The sequence below is a fragment of the Perna viridis genome, chromosome 13 (genome assembly GCF_037379345.1).
Source record: "Perna viridis isolate PV_CMFRI_1.1 ecotype Kerala chromosome 13, ASM3737934v1, whole genome shotgun sequence".
In the NCBI taxonomy this organism is placed as follows: domain Eukaryota; kingdom Metazoa; phylum Mollusca; class Bivalvia; order Mytilida; family Mytilidae; genus Perna; species Perna viridis.
In genome coordinates this window covers 30,685,740-30,698,203 of record NC_142457.1, presented here as the reverse complement: position 1 = coordinate 30,698,203, position 12,464 = coordinate 30,685,740, and the positions used below count along the sequence as shown (strand labels likewise).

Sequence of the window (12,464 nt, the reverse complement as noted above, 5' to 3'; positions counted from 1 at the left end):
TTGTTTGGATTACAGCTCTGTCTAAAAATTAGGCAAAGGCTTGTAATATGTGATAAAAAAAAACAAATCTTAAATCTTCAAGCCAATTTAAGTTTTTGAATGATGCATTGGTGAACAGAGAGCAACTGACCAAAAAATTATACTGTGAATGTACTTCTACTCGTGGATATCAATTTTCATTCTTTGATTCTAAAATTATTGGTTTGACATTTCCCACAGAACAATTAAAAATCCAAATGTTCATTTTGTTAAAAATATCATAAAAAACAAAAATGCCAACTTTCATTGAATTCTATATAGTAGTTTTTGAGAACATTTTTTAAAGTAATAACATCAAAAACAGCAAAAAAGTCCAAAAAGTGCAATAACTCCAACATGGGTCAACAGATTTCACCAAAATCTGACAACAGATAAATGTCAGAATTTGGCTAAACATAACTGTTTTGAAGATATATGTGAAAAACTACTGTCTGACCCCTATGTTCTATTTTTAGTAACACTGGCCATGTTTTTTTGATGGATCAAAAATCTGCACATCAGTTTTATGCAGGACACCTCAGGGAACATTAACACCATGTTTGGTTTCAATTGGTCGAGTAGTGTCAGAGGAGAAGAGTTTTGAAAATTTTTTAATAACAACGACAGACGACGATAAAGGAGGATGACTACATCTCAACTAACATGTTTAATTTCCCCTTCAGGCTCAACACACACCAAGACAGAGCTGAAGTTACTATAAGCAATGCACCTAAAGGTTGCATCAAATCATGTTAATCAGGGGTAAAAATTAGGAAAATCTGCTGTCTGACCCCTATGTTCTATTATTAGAAATGGTGGCCATTTTTTTGAGCCGATCAAATATCCAAACGGTCATTTTGTGCGGGATACTCTAAAAAAATGTCATTTTAAGTTTCATGCAAATCTATTCAGTAGTTTCAGAGGAGAAGATGTTTGAAGAAATTGTGAAATTGGAAATTGTTTTCCTATGGAGGCATAAATATATACAGTCTGTTAAAATATCTTGAGGTATAGTACAAATGTGAACAGGCAGACAAACATACAGTCATATACTATAAAATGTCCTAGAAAAAAGTGGTCCTTTTCACAAAAAATCATAAGTGTAAAATTAGTTATAAGTTATGATGTCATAATGGAGTTGAGTATTGTGATGTCACAACTTACGACTTATTTTACTCATATGTTTTGTGAAAAGGGTTGCAGGTGCTTAACGATCTATGTCAAATCTTTACCTTCAACTTCTTTTACATTTTTGAAAGCTATATATTGTTCAAATAGATACTTCAGTCTCTTCTCAGGGATATGCATGGCCTTCCTTAGCGTAGCTGTAGCCATCTAAAAATGTAAAAGTTCAAAGGTCAGAGGTAAAATAATACAGTTCAAATAGATACCTCAGTCTCTTCTTGGGGATATACATGGCCTTTCTTAGCATAGATATAGCCATCTAAAAACATAAAAGTTCAAAGGTCAGAGGTTAAATCATATTGTTCAAACAGATACAAGCCTTCTCAGGGATATGCAAGGCCTTTCTTAGCATAGCTGTAACCATCTAAAAGCATAAAAATGAATTTCAAATATCAAAGTTAAAAGGTGAGAGGTTAAATTCTTAAAGGACATAAAAATATATTGGTTGAGCTGTATTTCTTGATGACTGAATTTTACCAGATGTGTAAAGGCCGACATGGACTTCTGACATACTTAATTAAGATTTTTTACATCTAAGGAAAGCCTTAAGCTAAATTGATCAAAACATGCCTACACTATGGTCGTACTAGTAGTATATTACATGGTAAAACATTTGCTAAAACATCCTCCTGCTATTTACAGATTCTGTTCTGAGAACATGGCCTTTAGAACTTTTTATAACCCTTTCTAGTTGACCTCCCCCTACTCTAACCTTAAAGAAAATTTGGAAAATTTGCTGCATAAATTACATTTCTTCAACAACATTTGACTTTTCCCATCTATGGGCTAAACTAGCAGACTATTGTAAGCATTGAGTGACCCTGAATAAAAATTTCTTTGTCAACAGGGGTTCAATTAGCACTGGTCTGAGGTCTGGGACCCTCAATTTATGATGAAGGACCATTGGAATTACATTTACCTAGATCCTGGCCCTACCATACTTAACCCTTACCATGCAGGAACTGTATATACAAGGTCATTGGCTGTTTTCTGATTTTTGGGTTCTGGTAATTTTATTTTTTAGCTTTGGAAACCACAATTTGATTCCATATACAAGCAGAGTGAATGTGCTTTAAAATGAGGCTATCTTATACAGAGTTTTATCAAAATCAGAGATTTGACAACAGAACAAGAGGTCACAAGTTAAGAAGGCCACAAAAGGTGATTTTTTAGAGGTAGATGTCAACCTCATATACTAACCAACTAACTAAACTAACTACCTAATAAAGTCTAGAACTAAAATTTAATCCCATGGTAAAAAAATGTTGCAACTGCAGATTAATTAAGGAAATGAACAGTACAATACAGTCAAACTTTAAAAAATCCCCTTCTCTAAAAAAAAGCAACAAACTGTAAACAGTCTGGTAAAACCCTTTCATATAAATAGCAAAAAAAAATAATTAAATTCACATAACAATTTATCTCCCTTAAGAAATAAAATATGCAAATTAACTGTACCACTAAACTTATTTTTACAAATTTAACGGGATATATATAACAATGAAAACTATACCACGGTAGCTAAAGTCCAGACAAGTTGGATTACCTATTGATTGACGGTCCAATTCACTATATGACTTAGCATAATTTTTAGGAAGTTTTCACTCAGTTATCAACTTCAACACTAACAGTAAACCAAGAGGGGGCGGAGGGCATGAGAAAATGTAGGTCCTGGCATTATTTTTTCTTTTTTTCTTTCTTTTGCGCAAAGTGCCGAAAATATTTTTTGAAACATAAACAAAAAAATAACAGGACAAAGATATGTTGAAGTTCAAAGGTTGGAAGTTTAAATCTTAAAAGATATATATTTGTTCTGCTAAATATTGCAAATGAAATATTAATCCTGGTGAATGTATTTTTACCAACTTATGAGTCTAGCAAGAGTTTTGACATACTTAGACTAAATTGATCAAAAACATGCCTACTTAATGGTAGAAATAGTAGTATACTAGGTAAGTATAAGTTTTTGTAAGAATCTGGCAAAATGGCAAAAATCAGAAACATGCATGTCAAAACCACACCGATCTGACAATTTGATTTCATTCAAGGATACTTTCTCTATTTGAAAAAAGAAAAAAAAACCTTTATTTGATCTCTGCATCACTGGATTTTCTTAGAACATTTTCAATAAAATCTTAGAAAAGAGTGTTATTTGCCTTTGAAATGTCCATTTTCATATGCATTTCATTGAAATCATTACTTGCCTTTTTCCTTGATTCTAATGGTGCAAATAGTAAAATTAAACTTTCGAAATGGTTTGTTTTTTCATACCATGTTTTACCCCCTGCCTGATTCTTTACAGAGATCAACACTTAATGAAGAAAATTAAACAATAATTTGTAATCAAAACCTTAAGCTAATTTGTATAAAAAAAAATTGCATTACTTATAAATAACATTCTGAGGGAACTCCTACTGGAAAGTATGCATGAATATCGCTGAAATATTGCTGCTCCGGTGTTAAACCCCAATAATCAATCAATCAATCCTATTGGAAAGACTTTTAAGGGCAACAAAGACAAAAACTAAAGACAACCTTTATATACCAATAGTCCAAAATTTAACCACGGCTTCCTGAAAATTAAGTGGAGGAGGTAAAGTCACTCATCTGATGGGCTGCCCCCTAGAGAAAATTTGGAAATATTTGCTGCATAAACAAAATTTGACTTTTCCCAAAGCCACTTTTTTCTGTCCACTTTAAGTAGTCCTGCAAATATTTAGATAGGGACCAGACTAGGAGACCCTGAATAATGATTTCTTTGTCAAAAAGGGTTCAAATTGGTGCCAGTCGGAGGTTTGGGACCCTCAATTTCTGATGAAGGACTATTGAAAATTCATTTACCCAAGTTCTGACCCAACCATACTTTATATTTCCTCTTATTGAAGACCTGTCATTCAGAATGCAAAAATGTCTAGAACTCGAATTTAAACTCCTGGTCAAAAATGTTGTAACTGCAGATCAATTAAGGAAATGAACAGTACAATACAGTCAATATTAAATCAATCCCCTTATCTAAAAAATGCAACAAACTGTAAACATTAGTCCGGTAAAACCCTTTCCTATAAATAGTAAAAAAAAAACACAACACATTTTAACTCCCTTAGGAAATGAAATATTTATGCAAATTATCTGTACCACTAAAATTGTATATCAAATTAAACTGGACATAAATAGCAATGAAAAAAATAAAATAGTAGCTAAGGTCCGGACGAATTGGATTATCTATTGAATAACGGTCCAATTCACAATATGACTTAGCATATTTTTTACAAAGTTTATACTCAGATAATGAAATGAGCCAGCACTTTGCCATACTTTACATTTTATAACCCTTAGACTAATCTAGCAACATCCTTTTCATTTTTGGCTGGTCAGATACTGGAAATATTACAGTTCCAGTTACAGGGGGGGGACAGCTAAATAAGAAACTCCTTATTTATTATAACTGTCAAAAATCTTCAGTGTTTAAGTGTCATTCTCTGGCAGTGGGGTGAAACATGGTATGAAAAATCCACCTTTATAAAGTGTAATTTGCACCATAACAAAGGAAAAAAAACAAGATTTTTTATTTCATTTTGGTAAATTGAGTTATAACTTCACTGAAATGCACTGAAAATGAACATGTCAAGGGCAAATACCTCTGTCAAAAACCTCATTTTTTGGAACATTCTATACTGAACCATTTCTGAGCAAATACAGTGATGCTGAGTATTTTCAAACAGGGAAAGCATCCTTGAGTGAAATTATACTGTCAGATTGGTGTGTTTTCTAATTTTTCCATTTTGCCTGATTTTTACAAAAACTTGCTTAATGTGCTACACAGTAAGGAGGGGGATTAAGAAATTCTAAGAAAGACTTTTGATATATTCAACCGAAACTTTCAAGAATAATGGACCACTGGTTCGTTTGTAACATCATTTAGAATCTGCCTATGGTAATTTAAACTTTATGGAAGTTGGTGCATTAATTACTACAAGGAGAATTGCATTTTGTTAATTAAAACTATATCAATGAAGTGGAAAAAGATAGCACTTTCCATATATCTGTTACACCCTTCATTTTGTGTGTTATAAAGCTAGGATATCGTGGCTCAGAGTAAATAATTTGACTATCTTTTTAGATATAAACCACTAAAATCCCACAAAATTTTTCATAACACAGTGTTAGCCAATCAATTGCATGATATGAGCGACACTGACAATCAGCTGACTGTACCTATACTTGGTTTAATTGTCATTTTCTTGCTAACATATATACTCAATACTGTTAGACCCGGTTTGCATTTATATGTGGTATTTGTAATGCATGATGGACTGACAGGTTTCTTAAAGTCCTTGGCTATCATTTAAGGTCCCTCACAGATGGTGAAAAGCATCAAAGCATTTACACAGTTTCCTGTTATAGTCATACCCATGAATGTGGGTCATGGTGCATTTGGGTAAATTAGTTGTCATGTGACCATGTTCATTCATTAAAAGCATCACACATGATTTAATGTTGGTCCGTGACCTAGTGATCCAATTTGTGATCTGCACCCTGTATAGCCTACAGCATTTGCTGAATCTTTGACCAAGCAAAATACTCCTGCCATGTGTGTGTTTACAATCAATATAAATAAAAACAACCAGAATTCTAATTCTTTGTTTGCATCCAGGAAATACAAGCTGGTAGCCCTGACCATATTTTTGTTTAATATTTTCTATTTGTTATACTAAATTATACCGAAAAGTTTGGTAGCCCAGCTAAAAATCTAGTAGCCATAGGCTACTGGGCTGTTGGTAATTTTTATCTCTGCTGTCTAAGAATGACTCTCTAAGTTGAATTATCAGAATTAGTCCTTTCAAGTGTTAGGAACTGCAGGATAAAATTTGTAATATTATCATTAATGAGTTTCATAATTGAAATTGGAAAGATCTTTTAATTTTTAACAAAGATAAAAAAAAAAGAAAAAGAAAAAAAAAGCAGAATGGATATAGAAAGAGGAATAAAAAAGATATATATGTTTAAAAAAGCTTATTTTGCCTGAAAAATTAGAAATGTGAAGAAAAAAAATGGCATTTTAAATACTTAAATAACTTGAAGTATCTATGCAAGAGTTGCGTCCAGTAAAACATTTAAATAAAAGCAACTGAATGCCATTTTATTCAATGAGTAGAATGTATGGAATCCCCATATCTAATTATAGCAGCCTTCTGTTTGTAAACAAATGGTTTGGTAATACCCTTCACTCTAAATAGTAACAAAAAGGTTAACACAAAAATTTATCTCCCTGTTGGAAATAAAATATGCAAATGATCTATACCATGTATAATATTTTTATAAATTTGACTAAACATATAATCCTAACAGACAAAACATGTAGTATGCGAGGTCTGGAGAAGTTGAATTATCTACGAAAAATACTATACATAACACTACAACTCAAAATTAGACCTAGCCCTAATTTTAATTGATGGGAAGGATAATACATTTTTGAGCCCACTAGTGACAGATCTATGCCTAAAGTTGATTACTTGCATTTTAACGCACACACGCACGCAGGCAGGCAGGAAGGTTTACAGTACCGTATATACTTGCGTATAAGTCAGATTTTTGGGAGTAAATTTTGAATCACTACAAGGGGTTCCGACTTATAAGCGAGATCTTGACGTGGGTTAAAAATTCTAGTCGTAGTAAGTGGGAGAATCAAGGTATTGACATGACAATGACGCCAGTCAGATCGGCACCGTATTTGTGTGTTGTAAAAGTCGACCTATATGTCATCTTTATTATTGATGTGTATGATTATAAAGTGATGAAATAAATGAATATTTGCTGTTTTATTTTTATTATGCCTTACAACTAAACTATCTTTAATAAAATTTGTATTTCCTGCATAGCTCCTTGTGTTTGTTATTCTCACTTGCATGTCACATGGTTGTTGAATATATCAGAAAACCCAAAAGATGGCATGAAACATGACTAAGCGATGTACCGTAGTTTACATGCAATATTTGCAATGCTAAGAAATAATTAAAATTGGATTTTAAATGGTAATTTCATAACAATATAACGATAATAGGTATGGTGTACATGTCGAAGAGAACCGTCTTGATGGACTTGATTAATAAGAAAACAGAATTACAGATAATTACCAGGTAAAAAGGTGTTATAACATTAATGCGCAATCAATCCTTAATGGGTAATTAATTTATTAAAATCCTTAGATCTCAATAGGTGTCCAAGTTTTCATTAAAAAAAATGTTCTTCGCAGTTCTTAGTTTTTACTTATTCTAATCTGGTCATTAGTTGTACAAACAAATTATCGTAAAATGGCCGACACGCATGCTTGGGTCAGCAGTAAACATTAATGATGACAACTCAAATGGCTTGTTATATTTATTATCATTTCAAATATGTACAGAGCAATTTGATTTAAAAAAAAAAAAAAAAAAAAAAAAACATACACGTGTTTCTGTTGATCAGACACAACGTATGCCCCGGATGTGAAAAATTCAGCAGCACAAAACAAAAATAACAAACACAAGTGACAAGATCATTCTTCACATTTTCCACCAAAAATTGTGCCCTTCCTTTCAATTTCATTGATGGTTGAACCTGTCAGAGTTCAGTCCGACTTATAAGCGGGTCAAGGCTAGATTCCAGAATTTTTGGCTGAGAAGGGGGTTCCCACTTATAGGTGAGTATATATGGTAAGTGAGTTTCCTGTTCCTTTTAAGTAGAGGTACAATGTAAAAAGTTGCCATTAGAAGAACTTACTGTAAGGAAAATGATAAGAAAAAGTGATGGGTGTTAAAAAAAATTGTAACCAGTTTACTGTGAAAGTACTATCGTTGTGGGGTATCAATTTTCATGGATTTCGTGCGTAATCCAAACCATGAAAATTGGTTCCTAATGAAATGAACAATCCCATTGATGAGTATACTGAATACCTCAAAACCACGAATTGAAGAATCCATGAACTTATGTTTCTTTTCAAATCCACAAAAACTGGTATCATGAATTAAAGTACTTTAACAGTATTACATGTTTTTCTCAATGACATAAGCATATATTCAGGTACCACTATTTACATGAATACTTTATTTCATAAGTAAAATATTCTTAAAATGATTTCTGAATTGTATAATTTATGAGTTGTAAATTTTTTTTTGGTCGTAACATTCTTCTTATTTTTCCAATATAGTCCAGTCAACTTCGATTTAAAGGAAACTGGATGTTATCAAATGAATTAAAAGTTGTTTACTATTTTTCAATGAAATCTCTCAAGAAGCACATTAAAGAATTTAATCTAAATATAGCATCACTATTTGTAAACAAATGGTTTGGTATTACCCTTTCCTATTATTATTAACAAAAATTTATCTCCCTTTATATGCAATATGCAGATGAACTGTACCACAGTAATATCATTTACTGATTTAACTAAATATATATACCATGAAGACTACATCAAAAGTATGTGAGGTCCGGAAGAAACGGATTATCTCTAAACTACTATAAACATACCAATCCAATTCCATATTTGACCTCGCCCCGCTTTTTTAGTAAAGGCATTACAGGTGTTTGGTAGTAGTTGAAATAAGATTGGGAAGGGGTTGTTTAGCTAAACTATAATGGGGTGGGGCAGAAAGAGAGGGGATGTTCCAATACTTACATAGTAAATCTTAGATTTTAGACCCCCTGGCCCCGGTTATAGACATTCTACACTAAATCATACCAAATACAAATCTTTGGATATCTTGTTATCTTCGTAAGCCTTCTCCAGGAGACGCAAGTTATCTTTCAGATTGGTAATGGAGAGCTTAAGATCTTTTTCAGTGTTCTCCTTTTTCTGAAAAAAACAAAAAAAAAAATAATCAACATATAAATGACATGTATTTTGTTAAACTTTTTTGCAAAAGAGTCTTCTTGCATGTAAGAATTGGCAATAATAAAAATTTTGTCTATTGAAAAAAATAACAAATTTTTCACGTACATATTGTTTTTGCATAAGTGCAAATTTGTGCTCTTATTAATTAATTTTAAAACATATTTTTATCTTTAAACATGAGAAAAGTAGCTCTGAATTTAACTGAATAGGGACATGTCAATATTTTTTTCCATTGAGATAATTAACAAAATTATTCTAACTAATCAGATTACAGTATTTATCTCAAATTAATTATTACAACAAAAAAAAACTGTCAAAAATATGTATTTCTTGCAATATATCAAAATTAACTGCCTGTCATAAATATATATTTCATACACATTTTTTGCAATGCATTTCTGAGTCACAATTGCCGATCAATTTTCATATGTTTCTATTATTTCAGGACAGTTCCCATGCCAGTGTCCTTGACCTATCTTAAGAGCAAGTTTTACATTGGTGATCATCAGATTGTCTGTTACCTTGACTTACCTTAGGAGCAAGTTTTACATTGGTGATCATCAGATCATCTTGTTCTTTGATTTTCTCTTCAATGCTGGATTGAAAATCTGTTTGTCTGTAAAAAATATAACATATAAAGGATAATAACAAAATTACCAAACAGATGATCTCATGGAATACTAAACACTATACAAAAACCCTATAAGACACAGGCAAACATTGTTCACATGTAATTAAATGTGAATCTAGCTTCATATGAAATTCATGTGACTTTCATGCGATATTCACTTAACATGAACTTCACATGAAAGTCTAATGAAGTTACAATTCACATGAATTTCACAAATTAATCTATTAGCTCTACTCAGGTAAAAATAGTATGAAAAAATTTTAAATGCTGAATTTGATTCTAATTTACTATTTTTGTCCGTAAAAAATATCAAAAATTTGAATTATACCCCCCAAAAAATTACTGATATGTTCAAATCTCTCATATAAGACAATATCAATATGGGAGAATCAAGCAGTCTATCTAAAATCTTGAAATTTTTTTGAAAGGTAATGTACCGTTGGTTGTAGTCCAAGAAAAGATCTGTACCTCCTCATTTATATGCCCTAAATGCAGTCGTTGAACTGATCCGCATGACAATTTGACGGATCGATGACTGTTGACTGATTGATCGTTGACGGATCGATGACCGATGACCAATGACCGATCTGATAGCAGTTTTGTTATGTAAAATGACGTAAGATATATTTTGAATTAAAGAAATGTAAAATAAAAGTATAAATTGAGGTTTAAATCTATTGTAAATTTGTGTAAAATTGACAAAGAAAACAACAGAAACCGTAAAATACATTGACCGCTCTGTGGTCATGTGATGTGATCACCAGTTAAATGGATCGATTTGACGGATCGATGACTGACCGGACACTGATTGGTGATCGATGACTGATCGCAATTTTTGTTGCACGGATCAGTTCAGGTACTGTAATAACACATATTTACTTAGGGTATTCCAAAAAAGTGTGTAATGCCCATAATATCATATTATCAATATATATAAATTGCCAGAAGATTTTCATATGTGGCAGGTAGACCTAGGATAAGGGACACAACTCTTACTAATCATTAGAATGCTTGTATTCAGCATTTTACATCAATCTCATATAAGCATCAAAGTAACTTGGACTGATTTCATTCTGTTTCAATTGAAAGCTTGATAGGCTCTGGTAAAATTGAACATGATACAAACATATCACTGATTTCAAGAGTTATGTCCCTTACCCTAGGTCTCCTTAGGGCTAAGCACAACATCCATTTTGCAATGTTTTCAAAAAAATACATAAGCGTAAAATCAGTCATAGGTTAGACATCATAATAGATCAGAATATTGAAATGCTATAACTTATGACCAATTTTATACTAACAAACTTTTGTGAAAAGGACTGCTGACTTGTTATTCTACAGCTTTACTCACAAAACATCCATGTCTTTCTGAAGTCTGTTATACATCTGCCACACCATATGGTACCTGTCCAACAGGCCATGGTATTTCTTATCCTGAAAATTTAGTCAAACATACATGTATAGGGGCATCATATGGCCCATAATCTCTAATGAACTTTGACATAAGACAGAAGAAAAAGTAGTACTATACTCGGCGTAACATAAATAACATACTGTTAAAATTTGAATAAAAATATTTTCTACGACTTTATTGACACCTACCATCGTTTAAATTGTCTTAAATGACTTGCTCATTCGTTTAGCCAAACGGCTTCTCCCTAAACATTGAATCGTTAAATTCCGGTCAGATTTTAATTCTCGGTGCCAATATTTAAATTGTAAAAAGTCGGCCATGTTTACAGTGATTGGGTTGCTAGGAGATGTTGTTTACGTTTAAATGGTTTGTCCATAAACCGAAGGACCCAGAATGCATTTCGGCATTATTTCGGATATCTCGGATTTATTTTACGCGAACAACGTACAATACCGAGAAGTTGATCAAGCAGATGATTGTCACCGGAGTTCGACGGGAACTTACGAACTTCGTTTGTAAACAAATCGTCCCGTAGAAACCAACATGGTGGATATTAGTATGGGATTTTCCCGTAAGGATTTGTTACGAATGATTTAAGCTAATACGCGACTTGTTTAGGGAGAAGCCGTTTGGCTAAACGAATGAGCAAGTCATTTAAGACAATTTAAACGATGGTAGGTGTCAATAAAGTCGTAGAAAATATTTTTATTCAAATTTTAACAGTATGTTATTTATGCTAGCATTCCACAGTTTCATTTAGTTTCGCAATTTTGGCTAGGGATGAAAAAATAAATAATTGAAAATTGATGGTTGCTATGGTGATTATAAATAAAGATATTATTTTATTTGTTGTTTTTTTCTGAAAAAGTAAACAAGGGCAAGTGTTTGGCTATGTTACATTTATTTTCATTGTTGTAAGGAACTATTTTCAATGGCTGCCTGTCCAACATGTGAAAAGGAAAGTAAGTGAATTTTTTACCCTGTACAAATTGGTGAGTGGAATTGGGAGGTAAAATAGCTTAAAATCTAACCGGCGATGCCCATAGGAAATGTGATTATTCAAAAAGCTCATTGTCCAAAGCAAGAAAATCCGAAAAAAAATGTTTGTATTTTTCGCAGGAAATCTGTCATTTTGAAGCTTAAAGTGGGTATATTTTTGTCAGTTTTTATGCATTTTTACATGATTTCTGTGTGGTTTCCATGGTGACATTTATTCTTGTGTTTTTATTTTTTTCTCTAATAAGTTCATGCATTGAAAAGTGTTTTATTAGCTTTCATTTGATATATACATGTATGCACGGCTCTCAATTTTTTTACCAGTGAATCGCCATAAGGAAAACACA

The 12,464-nt window shown here is 32.2% G+C and overlaps 1 protein-coding gene across 2 annotated transcripts in view; it reads right to left on the bottom strand.

Annotated features, from left to right (window-relative positions):
* Positions 1-12,464, bottom strand: part of LOC148600308 (uncharacterized) — a 65,545-nt gene that overhangs the window by 8,064 nt on the left and 45,017 nt on the right. For both annotated transcript variants that reach the window (XM_088557827.1, XM_088557828.1), the window contains exons 23-26: positions 11,059-11,141; positions 9,608-9,692; positions 8,924-9,037; positions 1,251-1,353 (exon numbers count right to left, since the gene is read on the bottom strand). In XM_088557827.1, the coding sequence (XP_088413953.1) occupies positions 1,251-1,353; positions 8,924-9,037; positions 9,608-9,692; positions 11,059-11,141 (385 nt within the window). The remainder of the gene's footprint in view (positions 1-1,250; positions 1,354-8,923; positions 9,038-9,607; positions 9,693-11,058; positions 11,142-12,464) is intronic.